Source organism: Lycium barbarum, chromosome 1 (genome assembly GCF_019175385.1).
Source record: "Lycium barbarum isolate Lr01 chromosome 1, ASM1917538v2, whole genome shotgun sequence".
Taxonomy (NCBI): Eukaryota; Viridiplantae; Streptophyta; class Magnoliopsida; order Solanales; family Solanaceae; genus Lycium; species Lycium barbarum.
Genome location: NC_083337.1, coordinates 8,994,899 through 9,017,469, shown reverse-complemented (window position 1 = coordinate 9,017,469; position 22,571 = coordinate 8,994,899). Strand labels below are relative to the sequence as shown.

The 22,571-nt window shown below is 31.7% G+C and overlaps 1 protein-coding gene across 1 annotated transcript; it reads left to right on the top strand.

Annotated features, from left to right (window-relative positions):
* Positions 1 to 14,379: 14,379 nt before the first annotated feature.
* Positions 14,380 to 15,924, top strand: LOC132626999 (serine/threonine-protein kinase-like protein ACR4). The gene has a single exon (XM_060342075.1). The coding sequence runs from the start codon at positions 14,734 to 14,736 to the stop codon at positions 15,760 to 15,762; it is 1,029 nt and encodes a 342-aa protein (XP_060198058.1). The 5' UTR covers positions 14,380 to 14,733; the 3' UTR covers positions 15,763 to 15,924.
* The last annotated feature ends 6,647 nt before the right edge of the window (positions 15,925 to 22,571 follow it).

Here is a 22,571-nt window from a genome sequence, read left to right as displayed (position 1 = left end):
ATTTGGTAGGGTCGAAAATAGTTAGTTTTTTTATTGTTTCCACATGAATATTATGAATGTTAAGTAGCTGATGTGACTATACTCATATGATATTTTATACATGTGGCAATCAACTTGCGCTTTTGAGGATCGAATTTAGCATTTTTTAAATTTTAAACTTGTTTTGATAGCATAATTGAGTTATTTCTCGATAATACAATGGTTAGTTTTATGATTTTGGTGCAATAAATTGAAAGTTGAATGACTATACGTAAGATTATCCTGTAAAGGAAAAGATAAAATTTAGATGAGAAAAAGAATGGAGCACAAGATGGTGAATGATGCCTTGTAAGTTGCAAGGAACAAAATTCATAAACAGTTCCCATATTTGGTGATTACAGTTATGAAAAGTATGTAAAAGGTACCCCTTTTAATGTGTGCAAAGTTTCCTAGACTAATATTTCAAGTAAATTAGTTTGGATATATGATACTCCTACAGCGTTAGCTGTTGTTAGCAAATCTTAACTTTTCTGGAATTTGCTTCTTTTTAGGATTCTTGAAGAAAAGCAAGTTTGAACTTGCCTTGATATTTAAGTTATATATAATGATAATGTAAAGTTTTTTATACTCCAATAATTAGTGCAATTTTTAACTAGGGACGGATGCAGTCAGGTTCTAGGTTCATCTGAACTCAATACTTTCGACGGAATATAAAATTCAATAAAATTACAACAAGTAGTAGGTCTGAACACATAATTTTAAAATGCAATATGTTCAATGCTAAGAATCTCAAAGATTAAACCCATAAAGTTTAAATTCGGATTCGCACCGACAAAAGTCACATTTAGGAATAAAACCTCCCTAACAAAGGTCATTCTGTTTCCAATATGGCCCCAAGCCGAGACATCTAATTAAGGATGAAGAAATACTTACCAATTATCGCTCCACCACGATCCTTGTGGATGAACTCTTTAATTTGTTATATTTGATAACTGCTAGCAGCGTTTGCATATGGATGATGTTGTTGCTTTTCTGGAAGGTTTTCTTGCTTTAGAATAAAAAGTAACAAACTTTGCTTTTTCTTGCTCTTCTAATTCTTTTAGCAACAACATATGGGTATTGAAGATTTTACTTTAGAGTCACCTCTTCGTTTGGAAGTATACAATATCATCATCAAAGTACTCATGACATACATCAACAAATTTGCTTGGCCTAGGTCTAATTTAATTAAGGAAAAGAAGTCCTAAAGTTTTATTAAAAATGGCGTGGGCTTCCCATTTTTCTGATATGGAATTGAAAAATAGCCACTTTTAGTGTGGAGAAAAAATTTGGACAAAATTACCCTTAACTAAAACACGGAAACACACCAATATATTGCTCTGGAGTTCAGGAAAAAATGATGAAGCTCATGAAAAAGATGTTGGAGTTCATGAAAAGAATGTTGAAGTTCAGAAAAAATTGTGGGAATTCGGGAAGAAATTGTTGGAGTTCATGATAAAACATTGGAGTTGATGAAAAAATGCTAAAAGTTGGAGTTGATAAAGAAATGCTAGAATTTATAAAAAAACATTGGAGTTCGAACTATTAACAAGTGAAACTGCATGATAATTACCCTTTTTAAGCGTGAAGTACTTTTGTCCAAATTCTATTTTCATGTTAAAATAACTATTTTCAACTACTTTTGGCTATGTGATTATTTGTCAGTTACATACTCTAAAAATGGCTATTCGTGTTCTTCACCCAATCGCCTCCATTGCAATTTCAGCAGATGATGTCTATTGGATTTGGACAAGAAAGCTTTATTAGGCTGGCTTACTAGAAGGCCCATAGATGTGTGTGCTTTTGAGCATGCTAATGAGGCCCAACTTTAAAGTCCTTTTACGAGTTTACTCGTGGGCCACTTTTGCAAACATGTAAGGGTCATTTGCACTTCTTTTTTTATTTTTTTGCACGGATTGACCTTCATTTGGGGTGATCTTTAATTTTTTTTTTCCCTTCAAATTGGTGGTCTTTAAGTTTTGGCCCTCAAATTGGTGATCTTTAACTTTTGCCCACTGCCTTTGCAAGGCAAAATTTTGCGAATCTGTGCATACAAATTCTGCCTAAGCATGGCCAGAATGTGCAAAGACAGAGGACAAAAATTAAAGACCACCCTAGCGAAGGGCTATCCTGCAAATTTCCCTTTGCACTTTCGTCCCTTATTTGTGCTGGTCTTTAATTTTTGTCCTTCAAATGAGCAGTCTTTAAATTTTGCCCTACAAAATTGAACTTATGCCTAGAGTGGCATAAATTACGCGCCCGCACCTTGGACGAACTTATGCCTCACTAGGCATAAGTTCAATTTTGATGGGAAAAAATTAAAGACCAGTCCATTTGAAGGGAAAATCGTGCAATTACTTGAATATGTTAAGCTCATTCTGTCCTTTCTATATTTGTCAGCTCTCTAGGCTTACGTGGGGGTGATTTACAAGAATGGTTTTGGAGGTGAGCGATCTTAAGTTTGATTTCGCTTGTTCCATGGATAAAACTTCAAGTTTAATAAGGTTTGATTTTTTACCTTAAAAGTTTGGCCATGGGAAGAACAGGGTCAAAAGTTTAAGACCACCCATTTTCAATGTCATTGAGTATAATTTTCTGCTTATCGTAGACAGTTTAGATTTTTCTATTATTAACTAATTATTCTGAACTCATTAACTCAAGATTTGATGGTGTGTTGCTATTGTTCTATTCTTTTCTTTGCCTTCTCCCTTCTACACATCTACCTCCTATCATTAATTTGTTCTTGCATTTTAGTGTTACATTATAGGTTATCCTAGTTTGGTATTTAACTCCCCGCAAATACAATTAGGACTTTGGGTCTTTAATTGATATATTTTTTGTTCTAATTCTTTTTAGGAATAGACTGTCCACGAATAGGGGGGAAAATGAGAAAGAGGAGAATGCGCTTAATAAGTTTTGAACCAAACATTCTATAATGCAAATAGGTGCTCGGTTTCATGAAAGGCTTATCATAGACAACAAACATAAAATTAGAACTTTTAGCTTTCAGGGACTAAGCATTACAAGAATCAAAATTCTAGTTCCACTACAAGAACTTAATTTTAACCCAATTTTGTGTGAATGCAGGTTGCTGATGAGGTAGATTGAGAATCTTATGTAGCGCACATATTGGCTAAAGAAATTAAGAAGAATGGACAAAACTTTTGGGGACATAGTCCACTTTACAGTTGTTTCTTTATTTGTTGTTGATGTCTATATAGCAGATAAATTAGGAACATTTTGGCAGAACATTATGGCTTGTAATAATAACAATAGGCAGGACTCCAATACCTTAACTCATTCAGTCTAGTATGACCGTATTTTGTTATGATACATAATATCTAATATAATTAAGTCTTTTGTTACTAAATAATAAGTGCATTTCAGAGTATCCAAGAGTTGCAAACCCTGTTCAGCAATCCAGCCCAATTGGCATATATTAAAAGAAATAGTACGATTTTTCACATCTGAATTTTGCATTAGATGAGGTTGGTTGAATGGAAGCTGGGGTTGTTGTAACTAAATATTCTTATAACTAAGACTCAATAACCAAACAGAAATCAAGGAATTGGGACCCCAGAAAAGCTAATAGGTTAGGAAACAAGGAGTTGTCACGACAAATAAATAAACAGGAAAATGAAGTACTAGCTACCACTCCCGGTTAGGGTGGATAGCATGCCTCCACTTTTTAATTAAAGTTTTCGAGTTTGAATTCTCTGTAAGAAAAAAATAGCATAAAATTTATAAATAGACTCTTTTCAGCTATTGTAATTGAAAAAAAGTCATGATTATGAAGTTCCGAATTTTCATAAATGAAATTTCTGGCATTGCCATTGAATTAAAACTTCATGACAATGGTTATTTCTTAAATGCAGGATCGAAAAGGTTCCACTGGACACTATTTCTACAGATATAAGGAGCGCTTCTCTCTTTTAGTGGATTTTACATTCTACGAATCTAAATTAATCGAACCTCAATGCAGATATCAGATACCGGGTGAAAAATAAAAAAGATACTAGCTACAGAAACCGATATTGGCCATGTTTTTTGGCTAAATACTCCTTATATGCAAAAGATTTTAATTCATATGCACCAACAACGTACAACTTTTTTTGCCATTAGCTTTGGTTAAGATTTACCTACAACAATAGATAACTACTATCGATAATAATCTTAGTTTAGTAACATCAAATGCAAGAAATAATATGTTTGGCCGATTGAGATATACTCAACAGTAATAAAAAAGATTATCATGTCAGCATAAAATGTTACGTACTCCGTCCGTCCAAATTTATGTGCTACCGTTTGACATGGCACAATGTTTAAGAAAAGAAGAAAGACTTTTAAAATTTATGCAGGGGCGGACCCATGTGTAAAGTTTGGGTGCTCCGGCACCCATTAAACTTAATCACGGAGTGTATAATTGTATAGAAAATATAAAGGAAACAGATATAAATAGTTAATAGAGCACCCCCGAACTCAAAATTCCTGAGTCCAGCACCCCCGAACTCAAAATCCTGGGTTCGCCTCTGAATTTATGGTATAAAATAAATATTAGATATTTATGTAGTTATAAATCATTTCATTGTGGGTAAGAGGAAAAATTTATAGTTAAGTTGTGTCTAATTATAAAAATGTAACATTCTTTTTTGGACAAACTAAAAAAAAAATGTGCCACATGAATTGAAAGATTATACTCCCTCTGTCCCAAAAAGATTGTCCTCCTTTCATTTTTAGTCTGTCCCAAAAAGATTGTCCCATTTCTATATTTAGAAACAATTTAACTTTATGAGATGATTTATAGCCACACAAATCACTACTAAAAAAACGGGAAAAACCGACGGACTGCGTCGGTTTTTTTAATGAAACCGACCCTTTACGGTATGTCGGTTTACATAGCCTCGCTTTTTGGAAACAGACGGACCACGTCGGTTTTTTCCGACGGACTGCGTCGGTTATGTAGTCCGTCGGGTTTTATCCAATAATTCTAAAAAATTTTAAAAAAAAAACGACGGACTGAGTCGGTTTTTTTAATTTCTGATTTGTGATCTTATATTAAAACAATATACATTTTATGAAAAAACCGACGCACTACGTCGATTTTTTATTTAAATTTTTTTATTTTAAATAAAAAACCGACACAGTGCGTCGGTTTTTTCATAAAAATTAAGAATTAATTTCCAGAAAACCGACGGACTGCATTGGTTTTCCGTCGGTTTTCTGGAAAATTTCCCGCATGCAATTCATGCATTTTCTGCAGCCACACCTGCACAGAAACCAGTACCAAAAGCTGCTCAAAACTAGCATTAAAATGCTCCAAATCAATTCTAAAAGAGCTACAACACATAAAATCACTCTAAGTAACAATCAAACACTATCTAAACACATTAGATACGATCTAAATAGACCTTCAAAGTTCAAAAATATTTAAATGTCCAACCAAAAGTACCATTAACTAGTTCCATAAAGCATAAAACATAAGTCCATTATGAAATCCAAACTAAAACATAAGCCCCACGACTATATAAATGAACCCTAACCGCTTCCGGTTTCAAATACTTCTTATACCAGCAACGAGAACAAGCACACCTAATTACCCCTTCATTTTGAAAAGGGTTAAGTGACATTGCATGTGTGTAAACTTGTCAACAAATTCATCGTGTACACCCACACGATCACTATTATTTATATTATACATCCACATACGATCCATCTACAAAAATATACCCACAAATTATTGAGGTTATAGAAATATATTTTAACTTAAGAATTCTAACTTTAAATATAACTAAAGAAAACACAATCCCAGCCAATTCTAACTTCGAATTCTCAATAACAATTCTAACTTTAATAACTTATGGATTCTAACTTTAGTATAACTTTTAAAAGCACAATCCCAACCAATTCTAACTTGAATTCTCAATAACAAATCTAACTTTAATAACTTATGGATTCTAATTTTAATATAACTTTTATAAGCACAATCTCAACCAATTCTAACTTTCAATTCTCAATAACAATTCTAACTTTAATAACTTATGGATTCTAACTTTAACAACTTATGGATTATAACTTCAATATAACTTTGAAAAGCACAATCCCAACCAATTCTAAAAATTGAAAAGTTAATCTAGCCAAATAAAGTCTACATTTTAGTTTTGAGGTTATAGAAATATTATGACTTAACAATTCTAACCTTGAAAAGCACAATCACAGCCAATTCTAACTTTAAATTCTCAATAACAATTCTAACTTTAATAACTTATGGATTCTAACTTTAATATAACTTGGAAAAGCACAATCCCAACCAATTCTAATTAAGATAACACAAATACATTGACAATGAACATAACAATTAGCACAATCTCAAGCATATATATGAAAAGTAAACTAGTTAAATAAAGTTTACATTTTTTCACAAAATTAACAATAATTTAAGAAAGCACAACACCAACCAATTCTAACTTTAATAACTTATGGATTCTAACTTTAACAACTTATGGATTATAACTTCAATATAACTTTGAAAAGCACAATCCCAACCAATTCTAAAAATTGGAAAGTAAATCTAGCCAAATAAAGTCTACATTTTAGTTTTGAGGTTATAATATTGTTATAGAAATATTATAACTTAACATTCTAACCTTGAAAAACACAATCCTAACCAATTTTAACTTTGAATTCTCAATAACTATTCTAACTTTAATAACTTATGGATTCTAACTTTAATATAACTTTGAAAAGTACAATCCCAACCAATCCCAAAAATTGAAAAGTAAATCTAGTAAAATAAAGTCTACACTTTAGTTTTGAGGTTATAGAAATACTATAAGTTAACAATTCTACTTTGAAAAACACAATCTCAATCAATTCTAATTTTGAATGCTCAATAAAAATTCTACTAACTTATGGATTCTAACAAAAAGCATAATTCCAACAAAAAAAAAAAAAACTAGTCAAATAAAGTATACATTTTTGCACGAATTCAACATCAATAATATTACAAAGGGATAAGGCATCATTACCCCCCTCACCTAGTAGCGTTTTTGCTACGACACACCTTACCTAATGTTTGATCCTATCACCCCCCTAAACTATTTAAAACCGTAATATTTTACCCCCTAAACGCTGACGTGGCAAGGAGAGTGTGTTTCACTCTCTTTGAGAGAGTGAGAAACATAAAAAAAGGGAAAAACTTAATTGTTTTCTTAAAAATCTGTATTTTCTTAACATATGAATATAAATCTAGTTTTCCACATATTAAAAAATAATTAATTTTTTCAAAATTTTATAAAAAATAAGTTTTTTAATTCGCGTTTTCAGTTTTTTTTTTTTAAAACGGGTTTTAAAAATAATTTTTTTAAAAGAAAAATCAGTTTTTTAATTCGCGTTTTCAGTTTTTTTTTTTTTTTAAAAACGGGTTTTAAAAATATTTTTTTTAAAAGAAAAATCAATTTTTTAATTCGCGTTTTCAGTTTTTTTTTTTTAAAAACGGGTTTTAAAAATAAATTGTTTAAAAGAAAAATCTGTTTTTTAATTCGCGTTTTCAGCTTTTTTTTTTTTTTTAAAAAAGGGTTTTAAAAATAAAATTTTTAAAAGAAAAATCAGTTTTTTAATTCGCGTTTTCAATTTTTTTTAAAAAAAAAACGGGTTTTAAAAATAATTTTTTTAAAAGAAAAATCAGTTTTTTATTTTTTTATTCTTCAAAATTTACACGTAAGCTGATTTTTTTTTTTAAAAAAAGAAAATAAATAAATGCACATGTGGCAAGGAGAGTGCATGTCACTCTCCCATATGAGAGTGGGCATCAGCGTTTAGAGGGTAAAATATTACAGTTTTAAATAGTTTAGGGGGGTGATAGGACCAAACATTAGGTAAGGTGTGTCGTAGCAAAAACGTTATTAGGTGAGGAGGGTAATGATGTCTTATCCCTATTACAAACAATGATAACTAAGCTAACACACATACATTGACAATGAACATAAAATATAGCACAATCTCAAGCAAAAAAAAAAAAAATGAAAAGTAAACTAGTCAAATAAAGATTACATTTTTTTCACAAATTCAACATTAATAACATTACAAATGATGTTTAACAAAGCTAAATAGACTAACATTACGCCTAAAATCTACAAATAAAACTAAAATTGAAAGAATTTTAAAAGCCCTAATTTAAAAAGAAAGTACCTCAAATTACAAGTTAAAAACGGGGCTGGGGTAGGTGGGGTTGGGCTGCGTAGGTAGCGGCGGGTAGCAGCAGGTGGCGGGCGTGGGCAGAGGGGGGTGGGCGGCGGGTTAGGGTTTTTTATTTTAGAGAGAAGTGTTTTTTTTGGGGGGAAGATAGCAAATGATATGCCAAACCCGTTTCTATCATATTGTTAAAAAAAATCGACGGAAAAACCGACGTAGTCCGCCGGTTTTTTTTAAATGTTGACTAGCCTTTGACCAAAAAAAAAACCGACGTAGTCCGTCGGTTTCTTTAAAAAAAATTCGTTTATTAATATTTTACAAAACAAAATGAATTATAAATTATTTAATATATATTTTAAAAAATTAATTAATTTTTTTTAATAAAACCGACGTGGGACGTCGGTTTTTGTAGAAAATATTTGGCGAAAATATAATTTCAAAATTTTGCGGAAAAAACCGACGTTGTCCGTCAGTTTTTTAATTAAAACAATAAAAAAAATTAGAAATACACAAAACCGACGCACTGCGTCAGTTTTCCGTCGGTTTTTCAAAGCTACGCAGTCCGTCGGTTTTTGTCCGTCGAATTTTGCCAGTTTTTTAATAGTGAATATCTAAGGCTTGTTTTGGACCACACATTTCAAAAGTCTTCTTTTATTTCTTAAACTTTGTGTCAAGTCAAAAGAGGACAATCTTTTTGAGACGGAGGGAGTATATCTTATACAAAACGCACCCTGTTTCTAATCATGTCTACTTTTGGTTCCACCAAACATTCAAGTTTAATTTGTTTAAAACGACAAAAAGCATCCCAAACGAAAATGCATTATAAAGTACAAAAAGCACAAAGAATATTCTGCATAATTTAACATCTTGCTATAAAATGATTGAGGCTTGCTTTTTCGTTTAGCAAAACAACAGTATGGAAAATCAACTTCAGAAAGAAAAAAACAGAAAAAGATAACATCAAAACGAAATTTTTTACCATGGGTGAGACACAATCAAAAATCGTTGTGTGAGGGCACCTTTGCTTTTGACAAGTGTTTTGTGGGTCCCGTTGTCAGCCCCTCTCTCCTTTAGATTCACTTCTCTTTTTAGTCTTGCTTTTCTTTTATCAAAAATCAAATAGACGTAAATGGATTAATATAATTATAATTTTTTTGATGGAATAGCACTTATCGAAAGGTTAAAAAATTGGGTCAAGTCAGTCCTCATTTGATTGGATCCGTATAAATTAGATTAAAAATTAAAAAAAAGAGTTAAAATGTAGAGTAAGAAAATTATCACTAATCGGAAGGTTGGGTTTTCAAGCAATTGAGACTTTTTTGTAGTAAGGTGAATTTTTTAATGATTTTCTTGTTAAAAAAATATAATTATGTGACTTTAATTTGAGGAAAATAATGCATAATATATGATGATTTATGAAATTTATCCCCTAAAGACTGAACGTTATAAAGGTTCCAGTCATTTTTTCCTTGTTTATGTTCTTTTTGGTGATTTTTAAACTTCAAAACTTAGAGAATTTTAACAATAAGTACATCTCCACTATAGAATTTGTTTTTTTTTTTTTTTTAAATGAAGTTAGAAAACGACAATGAGGTTTTAGAGTATTTACATGTGTGCTTTCACTTTCTCATAGATAAGAAGGATATGTTTTGGTGAAACTTTTAGAGAGATTAGAAGAAGAACTTGCCGAGCAATTTATGTGCCCAATTTTCTCTCTTTTTCATATTTTTTACTCCCTCCGTCCCAAAAAGACTGCTTTAGTCACTATTTGGACAGTCAAAAATATTTTATTTGATCATAAGTTTTTCAAATACTTTCTAACTATTTTGAAGTGTTAACTATTGTGACTTATAGTACTTTTTATATAGTTTCTGAATATGTAATTTTAATTCAAAAAAATTGAAGATTTTATGTCCGAATTCACACCGAACGTTAGTTAGTTTGACCTTCTTAATCCGAATCAAGATAATCTTTTTGAGACGGAGGGAATAGTTTTCTCATTGCATTGGTGTCTATCCGGTGATTACCACAAATATAAATTTTGAGTGAGTTTCTTATTTAAGATTTATCCTTTTGAGGTTCCTTTAATTTTTTTAGATGTGAAATGAAAACTTTCACAAATTTAATTTTTTATTCTGAGGTACAAGGATTAATTTTTTTTCCCTGTTGATTTGGTTGAGGAGTACAAGAATTAATGGCAAAAGAAAGAGCCAGCCAAATGAATTTGTGAAAGGACAGAAGAGTATATGAATAAAGAAGGGTAGAGAAATAAATATTAATGATATCGGTCCATTTGTTTGATAGGACTATAAGAAAGAGCTACGAAAATTTAAGTAAAAGAGAGAAATAGTTGAGATAAAATAAAGAAGAGGTGTTGCAAAAAAGAAAGGAAAAAATCAAATAGTGAACTGCATATAGAGAAGAAAAGAGTATGGGTCTTTGATTGCTTGGAAAGTGGGACCTACATCAGTCCATTTGTCAAGCAAATACCTGGCATGCCTCACACGTAGTAAGGATCCATACTTTCTATACTTTCTTGTAGTGATATGAATTTGTGAAAGGACAGGAGAGTATATGAATAAAGACACGTAGAGAAATAAATAATAATGATATTGGTCCATTTGTTTGATAGGACTATAAGAAAGAGCTGTGAAAATTTAAGTAAAAGAGAGATATAGTTGAGATAAAATAAAGAAGAGGTGTTGCAAAAAAGAAAGGAAAAAAACCAAATAGTGAACTGCCAATAAAAGAGTATGGGTCATTGATTGCTTGGAAACTAGGGGTGGGTATGGTACGGTATTTAAAATTTTGGTACGGTAATTTTGATTTTTCGATTTCTAAAAATACTATACCTTTACCATACCAAATTAATTCGGTATGGTTCGGTATTTTTAAGTTCGGTTTCGATATTTTGCGGTATGGTAAATTGGTATAATAGTTTGTTCGACTTCGACTTACATTTACTCATATCGTAAAGAATTTTGACTGCGGCTACTCAAGAAACGTCTTAATTATATTGTACTAACACCTTACACATTTAAAAATATTGAAAAGAAAGTACAAGCAATCCCCTTCGTAAATCAATTACATAAAAAAAAATATTTTAATTAAGATAGAGTAGCTAAAGTTCCAATGTTTAAACAATTAATTTTCTAATAATACTAGTTTATATATTTATTAGTATTATAATACAAAAATATATGAATTGTATATGTAACTATATACTTCGGTATGGTATTCGATATTTTCTTTATGAATACCAAATACCGTAATGAATACCAAACTTTTTTAAAATACATACCAAATACCATACTAAATATTATAATACTGAAACCGCGATATAAATTTTTTTAATTTCGATATGATAATCGGTATCTATCATATCATGTCCATCATTATTGGAAAATGGGACCTACATCAGTCCATTTGTCAATCAAGCAAATAACTGGCATGCCTCACGCATAGTAAAAAATTTCCATCAAAACCATGACTTTTAGCTACGAAAAATAGATATTTCTTAAATGATGGGAGCTTATCAAACATTTGTACCCTTCTGGAAAAATCAAATACAGTGAAACTTAGGGTGTGTTTGGTACGAAGGAATCAAAAAACTTTTTTTCTTGAAAATAAGATGTTTTCTTATTTATTTTTTGGTGTTTGATAAGTAAAAAAATATTGTCCCAAAAATATTTATATATAATCTAGGACAAACAGTATAGGCTTGGATGCAGAGGCGAATGCATGATTTGAAATTTATGAATTCAGAATCTTAATCTCTTTTATAATACTGGGTTCTAAATTAATATATGTTACATTAATTGAGCTTCTTAAGATAAACTCAGTACTTGAACCAAAGTTTCTAGGTTCCATCGGATCCATACCTTAGTCTCTGGCTCCACCCTTCTGAAGTAACTTCATTAAGCCACTCTAAAATACTCTTTAACTTATTGATTGAGCTTTTTGGGCCTTGATTTGAAAGCTTGACCGCTCAATTCACATAGTTCATAGTCATAGATACAGGAAAAAAAATTGTATTATAAAATTCATTAATAATTATAAATCTGGCGATTCCTATTAGAGTGGTGGTTAACAGCGGATTCTCTTGTGTAGTTAGGCCAGAAATAGAGGAATGGTTAAGTGATTTTTTCTGGGTGGGCAGAGTGGGGTTGGAGGTTGGGGGTGAGGTGGGTGGGAGTAGGCTGGGGCAGTCGTGGGGTATGGGGTATTGGAGGTGGGAGCACCATCAACCTGAAATGTCACTTATATAGGCAAAATACATCAAATAACTCTTAAACTATATCCAAAATATCGATATCACACTCAAATTATATAAATGACCTATTACACCCCCAAACATCTTAAAAGTGAATTATTTTACCTCTGATACATCTATAACCAGTTGCACATGGGGAGGTGCTACACACTCGCCCAGCCACGTAGGTGCCACGTCAGAAAGTGAATTATTTTACCTTTTTTTTCTTTTCTTATATTTTCTCATTTCTTTCTCTTTCTTCCTTCTTATTCAGCTATTAGTTTCCTCCATTTTCGACGGATGTGCTCACCTTGAGTTACCATTTTGAGATAGAGAAAAAAAGAATAAAAATTAAGAGCATTAATTATCATCTTCTTTAATTTTTCAATTCATCTCCTTAAAATCACAGGTCCTAAACATAACCAAAAAAATAGATTTAATAAGTGAACGATTCTCTTACTTTTGACGAATAGATCAATTCAACTAACTTTGAATCTTATTTTCTAGTTTTGAAATCTCCACCTCTAACCCGTTATATTTTGAAACCCAATTGATCTGTTTTTAAAATTTAGCTATGAATATGTTGTTTTTTTGACCCAAAAAGAAAAGAAGAATAATATTTAGCTATGAATATGGTGGTGGTGGAGGAGCTTCGGCAGAGGTGGAAGTGAAGAAGAAAATGAGGGATGGGGTGGGGTTTACAAAAAATTGAATTTTACAATTAAAAAGAAAAAGAAAAAATGAGGGATGGATGGATGGAGGCATGAGGGTGTGCAGATGAACGAAAAAGGGAGACGAGCTCATAGGAGCTCCGACAATGGCGGAAATGGAATGAGTCCGTGAGAAGGGGGAAAATGATGAAGAAAGGGAGGGGTTTGGGGGGTGGGGGTGGTGTGGCGTGAAGATGGAGGAGAAGAGGAGGGACGGCGTGGTGGGGGATGGAGCAAGCGTGAAGGGAGGAGAGGGAGAATGAAAAAAAAAAAAACAGAGCAGGGTGGAAGGGTGCAGGGATGAAAAAGAAAGAGAGGTGGGCGGGTTTGGAGTGATAGAGGGGCGGGGCGGGCTCGGGGTGAGGGAGCTACAAAAACATTAATTTTAATAAAAAATGAAATAAAAAAATATTTTTATATAAAAAACGCGTCACTTATTAATAATTTTTTTTATTTTGTGTCACGTCAGCTTGTAGGGTGGTATTAAATTCACTTTTTAGATGTTCAGGTGTGTAATAAATCGTCTGTATAGTTTGATTGTGAACTCGACATTTCGAGTATAGTTCAGGGGTCATTTGATGTATTTTGCACACTTATATATGAAACTTATTTTTCATAAATACTCAACCAGAAAGGTTATTTTTCTTATTTTTAAGAAATTTCTTTTTCAAAATAAATTATTTAAATTATTTCGACCAATCAAATATTAAAATTTTAAAATATTTTTCAACACGCCCTTGGCGGAAATTCCCTATAAAATTGGTTAAATGGGGTAGATTATATTTCCAAAAGAGTTGTGTACTGTGAAAATTAATACTGTAAATTAAAGACACGTGTCAACTGGAGCTTGTAATGTTCTTCACAATCATATTAATTACCATAGTAAAAGTTTTAGTTAGAACAGGGCGATAACTAGTTCTCTTTTAAAATACTAATATTCAAACCTCTTTAGGCATAGAATAAGAATAAAACTAAGAAAATATAATACGCATAATTATAAACAATTATAAGACAGGTACCATTAAGGAGTACGATGAGACAAATGAGATCTTTCTTCCATTAATTAAATATTTTGGTTCGAACCTTAAAATAGAAAAACTACTGGTACAAAGCTTCCCCTTAATTAGTGGGATCTAATTGATGCAAATGTAAATTCATCTTGCAAGTAAATTTCGAATACTAGATATATAAAGAAAAAAAATTTCTCTAATATATTACAAGAATAAACTTGTTTTAACAATGAGAATTTTACCAAACCCCTATTCGTTTGTCAAATGACAGTTAGCAGCCAACCCTGAACTAAAAGTATACCAAATTAATGCTTTAGATTTTCCAACTTCCTTTCCCAATAATTCCAATCAACCTTTTTCAAAGAGTACACACCAAGTCCAATATAAGGTACTCCCCTTTTCTTTCACTTTCTACTTCCATATATAAACATAAAAAAAAAAAATACTCTCACCTCATTCATTATAACCAACTAGCTAAATCTTTTCTTCTAAACGCTCTCTTCTTGAATCACAACACCAAAGTTTATAGAGGAAAAAAAATAAAAAATCCTAGATGAGCCGTGGAGAGATCATAATTGTTTATAATGTTATTTTGGTTATACTTGCAATTATTATCACAATTCTTGTGATCCTCCTCTTCATTTGTTGCAAGAAAAAACCAATCAAGGCTGAAGAAACTCTTCCTACTAAGCAAATTGCATGCTCTTATTCCTTAATGGATATTCATGCAGCGACGGATGGATTCAATTATCGAAGAATCATCGGTCAAGGCCGTATAGGAACTGTATATGCAAGTATATTGCCAAATGGAGATCAACAAGTTGCTATAAAAAGGATTCATCCAAGGCTTGTTTTGAGCAATGCTGGCTTTGGTTTCTCGTCGATGATGAAATGGCTTTCTTTAGCTGATCACCCTAACATCGTGCCAATTTTAGGGTTTTCGGAGGCTCCCGGGGAGAGAATTGTAGTTATGGAATTCGGAGGTATGTTGAGTCTTGATTTTTATTTGCATCAAAATCGCGATGATGGCACGTCCCTATTGGATTGGAATTGTAGGTTGAGAGTTGCTGCGGGTGCTGCTAGAGGAATAGAATATTTGCACGAAGTTATGGCGCCACATATAGTCCATGGTTGCATTAAGCCTTCAAATATTCTAATAGATGTCAAATTTTGTGCTAGGGTTTGTGATTATGGGTTGTACTTTTTCTTGCGAAATTATGATCAAAGGAAATTAGGGCTAATGGGGTATATTGATGATGAATATTGGATTGGTAATGAAAAAAGGGGTTGTTCTAAAGAAAGTGATGTGTATGGATTAGGTGTGGTTTTGTTGGAGTTGTTGAGTGGGAGGAGAAGTGATCAACAAGGGTTACTTGTGAAATGGGCATTACCATTGATTAAAGAAATGAAATTTAGTGAACTTTTGGACAATAGACTTGTGTTGCCAAGTGATATTAGGCCACTTGTTAGATTGGCTAAAGTTGCTTTAGCTTGTGTTGGGAATTCAAGAAAGAGTAGGCCTTCAATTGTCCAAGTCGCTGCCATTTTGAACAGCTTAGAAGTTGGATTATTAAGCTTCTGATCATTAGTCAAGTCACAAAATATTGTCATGCTTAGGTGGCATTTGTTTGAAATGTCAGAGTTTATATAAATTTGTTTATTTATTTATTTTTTGAATTTTTGTAAATAATAGTTCATTTGAGTTAAAATTTGAAAAAGTGTTTTTTGGGGAAAAATCTAAATTCTATTTTACAAATCTTTCAAAAACTTTAGCATTTGAACAAAAGGTTCAAAATTATTGTTTCTGGAAATTTTGTTGAAAATTTAGTTCTCAACCAAATATCGTTAGAGAAAAGTTCTTCAGTTTTTGCATCAATGGGAAAGCTTTATTCTAATGGCGTTCGATATAGAGAGAGAAAAATGCTTTGTCCATTACATTGTGGTTGTGATTATTTGAACTGGTTATTTGTTGTTCAAGAATTCTTATTTAAGCAGTTCATACTATCTATATAATGTTTTGATCTTTTGAGGTTTTGAAAGATTTGAAAAACTGGCTGGCAAAGAAATAACTTTTTTTTCCAAGATTTAATTCATAAGCTTTTTAAAAAAACTCCAAAACTTCAAACACCAATCATGTCAAACCAATCCGTGAAGGACTTGCGGCCTTTGCAATTAACAATTTGGAAATGTCGATGAACTTTGACTTTGAATCTTGTAATGCTGTGCTGGAATTTTATAGGATGTTGCTGAGGGAAGAAAAAATCAATGGGATACCATCAAACCTTTTTATAATAGTAACATCTTTTCATAACAGTCATTTCTTATAATAATATTTCACTATAATAATTAAGTTTTCTTTTAAAATCAATTTTTCATATTATATTATATTATATGTTTTCTGTCGTATTATTTTGCTACACCAATTAAAAAGATATCCGAAAAAACAATATTGTTATAATTAAAAGTTTGATTGTGAATGCTTTTGGGCGGCTGTTTGTCAATAGAACGGTATGTAATTGATTTATTGTTGTTATTTTGCTTGTGGACGAGAGATTCCTAATCTTGATTGTTAAGGGGACCCCGTTTTTCTTTAATGTCTTTTTGGTTGTCTCCTTCTAAAGTATAATGTAGTGACACTTTTTATAGCTTGTCATTTCTTACATTATTCATTTTTGGATGAATCAATAGGTACGAAAATATTGATAAATAAGACTATACTCCTTACCCATAAATTCGGGAAGCTTTGTCGCTTAACATAGAATAATTCAAAAAGTCACTAAATAATAGTATGTCCTATATGGCTATATGTATATAATTATGGAGGGGTGGGTGAAATTTGATATTTGTATCCTCTAATTTACGTGACATAAATTGACGCCCCATGAAATTTAATTAAAAGAAGAAATAAAAAATTTGCAAAGTTGTGCTATTAAATATCATAACACGTGTGGCTATAAAAATTTCTCATCAAAAGTAAAATAAAAGTTTAAAGTTATATTATTATCAAATATAAATATATCATACTTTTAACGGAATAATGAGAAAATAGGAACATTCAATTATTAGAGACTTTTGAGGTTTTTATTTAAATGTCAAAGATTCAAGTGATCTCAAGATATTGGTAGGAACTCCTTTTAAAATTGGGGATTTTATATGAATGACTACACTTTGGGGTTTAAAATTTGTCATAGCTAAAGTTTCAATATTTACATGGCATAGCTACTTTTTTTCGCTATATTAATAAAATGGCTCACTGTATTCATAAAACGACCTCGCTGTATTCATGAATACAATGAGTAAAAATGTATTAAAAAATTCTTTTCGTTGTATTCAAGTCAAATGTATTCAACTCAGCTGTATTCACGTCAAATGTATTCAACTTAGTTGTATTCATTTGTAGCTATTTTTACATTGTATTCAATTGTATTTAAAAATCGGTTGTATTCAAACAACATAAATACAAAAAAAAAAAATGGGAATTTTACACAGTATGCCAATTATGACAAAACATTTACCCGTTTTAGCCCATCTTTTTTAAATTACCCGTCATAGCTATTTTTTCCTCTTCAGTTTTTTACTAGTCTTATACATTATTATACACTTTTATACAAGGTTTATACAATTATCTACAGTAGATGTATAAAGTTATATATTATTGTATAATATTATATACTAGTCTTATACATTATTATAAACTTTTATACTAGGTGTATATATTGTCTACAGTAGGTGTATAAAGTTGTATATTGTTGTATAAAGGTGAATAGTCAAGTTGTGCCATGAAATGTTGGGCTGTAGGTTTGTAATTTAAAATATGGGCTATGAATATGTAATTTTGACCCATAAATTGTTTATTGCTTATTGTATTTTAAATTCGATTCTATTCGAAAAACATAAATAGCAAAAAATAGATTCAGCTGTAGTATATACACTAAAATACTGAATACAAAAAAAATAGATACACTGAAAAATTAATCAATACACTCAAAAAACTGAATACAAAAAATAGATACCCTAAAAAATCAACCAATACACTCAAAAACTGAATACAAAAAAATAACAAATTGAATACAATCTAAAAAATAACAAAATGAATACAATCCCTCAGCCGCCGCACTTGTCATCGGAACGTGACCGGAAGAAGCTCAGATCCGAACGATCTCTCCGCCGCACTTCTCAGTCCATTGCGCCGACAGGCGGTGGAGAAGTGCAGATTTGGTTGTATACAATCTAACATTGCAGCAAAACCATTTCCGTAGCATGAATTTGCAAAATTCACACACCTAACTTTCTCCTTAGCCAAAAAAAAAAAAAAAAAAAAAATTGCAAACGAATACACAAAAAATAGCTACAAAAAAATTTAAACCAGATATGCATTTGGAACCACAAAAGAATTGCATTCAAACCAACAACGGCGGCGGAGAACTACAATTATGTGCATTGAAACCAGGTCTGCATTTGAAACCACAAAAAAATTGTATTCGAACCAACGGCGGCGGAGAGCTACCTGGTTTCAAATTTTTTGTAGTTGTGGTTCGTTGGAGACGTTGGCAGTGATGGTGGTTGACGGCAGTGGGGCGCGGATGATAGAGAGAGTAGAAGGAGATGGGAACGGAGGGAGTAGAATAAAAATAAAGTATTCTACTTTAAATATATATGCAACTATTAATTATATTTAACATATTACTCTTAGCTATAAGATGTAATTAATCTAAACTATAGCTACTAAATATAAATATGTACCAGTAGTTAGTTATGCCATGCAAATTTCCCTTTAAAATTAGTGTTAATAACACATTATTTTAGAAGTGCAATTTTTTTTATATAACCCCCTTATCCTTCCTTGGCCCCCTTCTACCCTAACTGAATTTAAAGTGGAAAGAGCATTACATATTCTGAGAGGCCGAAATCCATCATTCTAAATTTATGATTCCTACAACAACTTCAAGTTAATATACAATGATATCTCAATTCATAATTAATTTTTTTTATAAATATTTAGCGAATTTCTCAATACATATATTAAGAATAAATAATTAAAGCTACTGAATTCATGTGAATCTACAAGTAACATCGTGAATCCGTCCCTGAATAAATCGATACTTCGCATAGCGATAAATGCTATATTATCTATGTTAAGTTGTTAACCAACACCGAAAAAAGCTTTCGAAGTTGGAGGGGGAGGAGAGGTGGGGGGGGGGGGGGGGGGCATTTAAAAAACAAACTGGGAGAAAATCACTTTTGTGTTAAGTCTAATCGGCTATTAATTAAATTAAATTAATTTAAAATACATAACTTAAATAACATAATGAAAACTGGCTATTGAATGCATCTATGAAACATCTAGAGCCCGTTTGGATTGGCTTACAGCTTAAAGCTGTTTGCAGTTTATAAGCTGAAAAAAATAAGTTGGGGTAGTTCAACTTATTTTTTTTGGCTTATAAGCTGTTTTCAGCTTATAAGCTGCTTTAGATAAACTAAGTCAAATGGGTCCAATTATTTTTTTGAGCTTATTTTAAGCATAAAATGACTTTAAGCTGGCCAGCCAAACACTCAAAAAAGCTGAAAACAACTTATAAGCTAACTTATAAGCCAATCCAAACGGGCTCCTAGGGCTCAGTTAGAAAGCCCATAAGATAAGTGTCGGGTCATATGCACCTACTTTGTGCTGGTCTTTAATTTTGTCCCTTAAGGGAAATATTTTTTTCACGAGATATAAATTTATATTTTGTGCATCATAATATCTCTCAAATTATGTGCCTCACTCTTAAAGAACTTATGCCCTATTAGGCATAAGTTTAATTTTGAAGGATAAAAAATAAAGATCAATCCATTTGAAGAGCAAAAATTAAAGACCAACCCCGAGGTATGCCTAATTGGGAAATTTGCACGATTGACCTTATTCGTGGGTGGTCTTTAATTTTTTCCCTTCGCCTAAAATACCCCGAGGTTCTAAGTTCGAACCCCGGCTCATTTTAAAAAAAATCGCAAGGCAGAGTTTCGTTACAAAATTAGGCCTTATAACTTTTGTAGAATTCCAACAGAGTAAAAAAATATTTTTTTTGCCTTAAAGCAAACCTCTGCCTTTAAGGCAAATGAAAAAAAAATAAAAAAATTTGAGATTTTTCGCGAAGTCTTGTGTTGCGATTTTTTTTTTTGACTGAGCGGGGATCGAACCCAAAACCTTAGGGTATTTTCGGTCACTTTTTTAAGCGAGATGCAAAAATTAAAGACCAGCAATTTGAGGGGGAAAAAAAATTAAAAACCAGCGCCTTTGAAGGGCAATCCGTGCAAAAAAATGACATAATTGTTTTTTTTTTTAGTAATCATTTAGGTTTTGTTCCTAATTTAAAAATTATTCAACTATAGCCTTTAAAAGAATACCTTCCAAAAACATTAGACTTGGATCTAGTGTTTGCTCATACATTCTCAATCTTACAAGAATATTAGACTCTTATCTACATTACAATAACTTATAATCGTATAGACCGTGATTTAATATTTCTTCATATGGTTTTCAACTTGTTCAAAAGGTACTGTGATCTAGAAGATTCATAAATTATTAAAAAAAGTAAACATTTGACCATTTACTAAATAATGTCTAGAAAGGAAAGTTCTCTGTTAATTAGTAGTTAGGCATGGGCTCATTTAAGTTCGATTCCTGGAGAGCCTCAGCTGGAAAATGGGCTCATCCCATACACAATCCTGTCGAAAAGTAATCTAGTTCTTTTTTTTTTTTTTTTTTGCGCGGACTGTCCTTCATTTGGGGTGGTCTTTAATTTTTGTCCTTCAAATTGGTAGTCTTTAAGTTTTATCCCTCAAATTAGTGATCTTTAATTTTTGTCCTTTACCTTTGAAAATTCTGTCTTGCGAAATTCTGTCTTAAGGCAGAATTTGCAAAGGCAGAGGGCAAAATTAAAGAACACCAATTTGAGGAACAAAAATTAAAGACCACCTCCAGCGAAGGACAATCCTGCAAATTGCCCAATCTAGTGTTCATCAAGGGATCCCTTTCATCAAACCCAACTGTAATTCACTTCCAAAAGGATTATCTCAGAATTAGGGAATTCTCGAGAAAGGAAAATAAAACTCTTTGTGTATTTGGAGAAAAAGTTTACCCAAAATGGCCATATTTCTAATATTACCTCAAATGGCCCCTTTTATACATTATTATAAACTTTTATACAAGGTTTATACATTGTCTACAGTAAGTGAATAATGTTGTATATCGTGTGTATAAACATTATTGCAAAAAAAAGTTGGCCATGAGGATGTAAATTAAAAATATGGCTACGTAGATGTTGTATTTTATGGTGGATTGTATATTGAAATTATCCCAATAGAGAAGAATTGTTTTTTTTTTGCGCGGAGTGCCCTTCTTTTGGGCTGGTCTTTATATTTTGCCCCTCATTTATGCCTTCCTTAATTTTTGCCCCTGCCGCCTGTTTAATGAAAGTTTTTTGACGAAATTACCCTTACCCCATTAAAACCCTTTCTATTTCGTCATTTGCCCTTTTCTTTTCTTTTTTTTGCTTCTTCGTTCCTCCCCTGTTTTGTGTCTGTCTTATCTGTTCTAAAATTTAGGTACGAATTTTGATCTTTTGCTCATTTCAATATTTGTTTTTATGTTAAATTGTTGTTTGTTGAATTGATATCTTTGTCTTCGTCATTTTTTATATTTAATTGATCCTTTTTTATTTAAAATTATAGTGTTTTGTTATAGTATCTGTATGATTTTTTTAACTTTAGTTTCGTTCCCCATGTATATATTTTGGTTTTTTGAATGTCGTATTATGAATGTCGTAATATGTTTTAGTTGATTTTGATATGCGTTTTGGTTTTCTTTTTGTTGAATCTTTGAAGTTTTGCCTGTGAACAACTGTTGTATGTTGTTGCTATTGTTTTTGTTTAATAATATGGTTTTTATGAAGAATGTGTTTGTCTGAGGCAACATATGCCGGGTCCGGCAGAGTTCTTGGTTTTTGAAACTGAAGTTATGCCGGTTCCGGCATAAAGTTATGCCTGTTCCGGCATAACTCATGAATTAAGTTAATTTATGTGTGTCTTGGTTTTTTGGTGTTGTCTTGTTAATAATTTTGGTTTTTATGCAATCTTATGTGTTTTTGGTGTTGTTTTGTTAATAATGTTAGCTTTTTATACAATCTTATGTGTTTTGGTTCTTTCTTCTATTATGCAGGTATTTGTGTACCAGTCTAGGGGCTGATTTTTTATTATGGCATATGTTAATTATTTTCATTTTCATTTTTGGTTTATTCTTATGTAAACTCTTGGTTTCTGTTGACATTAATTTTTCTTTTATAGGAGGAACATCTCTTGGTTAAGTTTGAACACTAGGTTGAAGGAGGTGGCATGTGGAGTGGTGATTTTCAT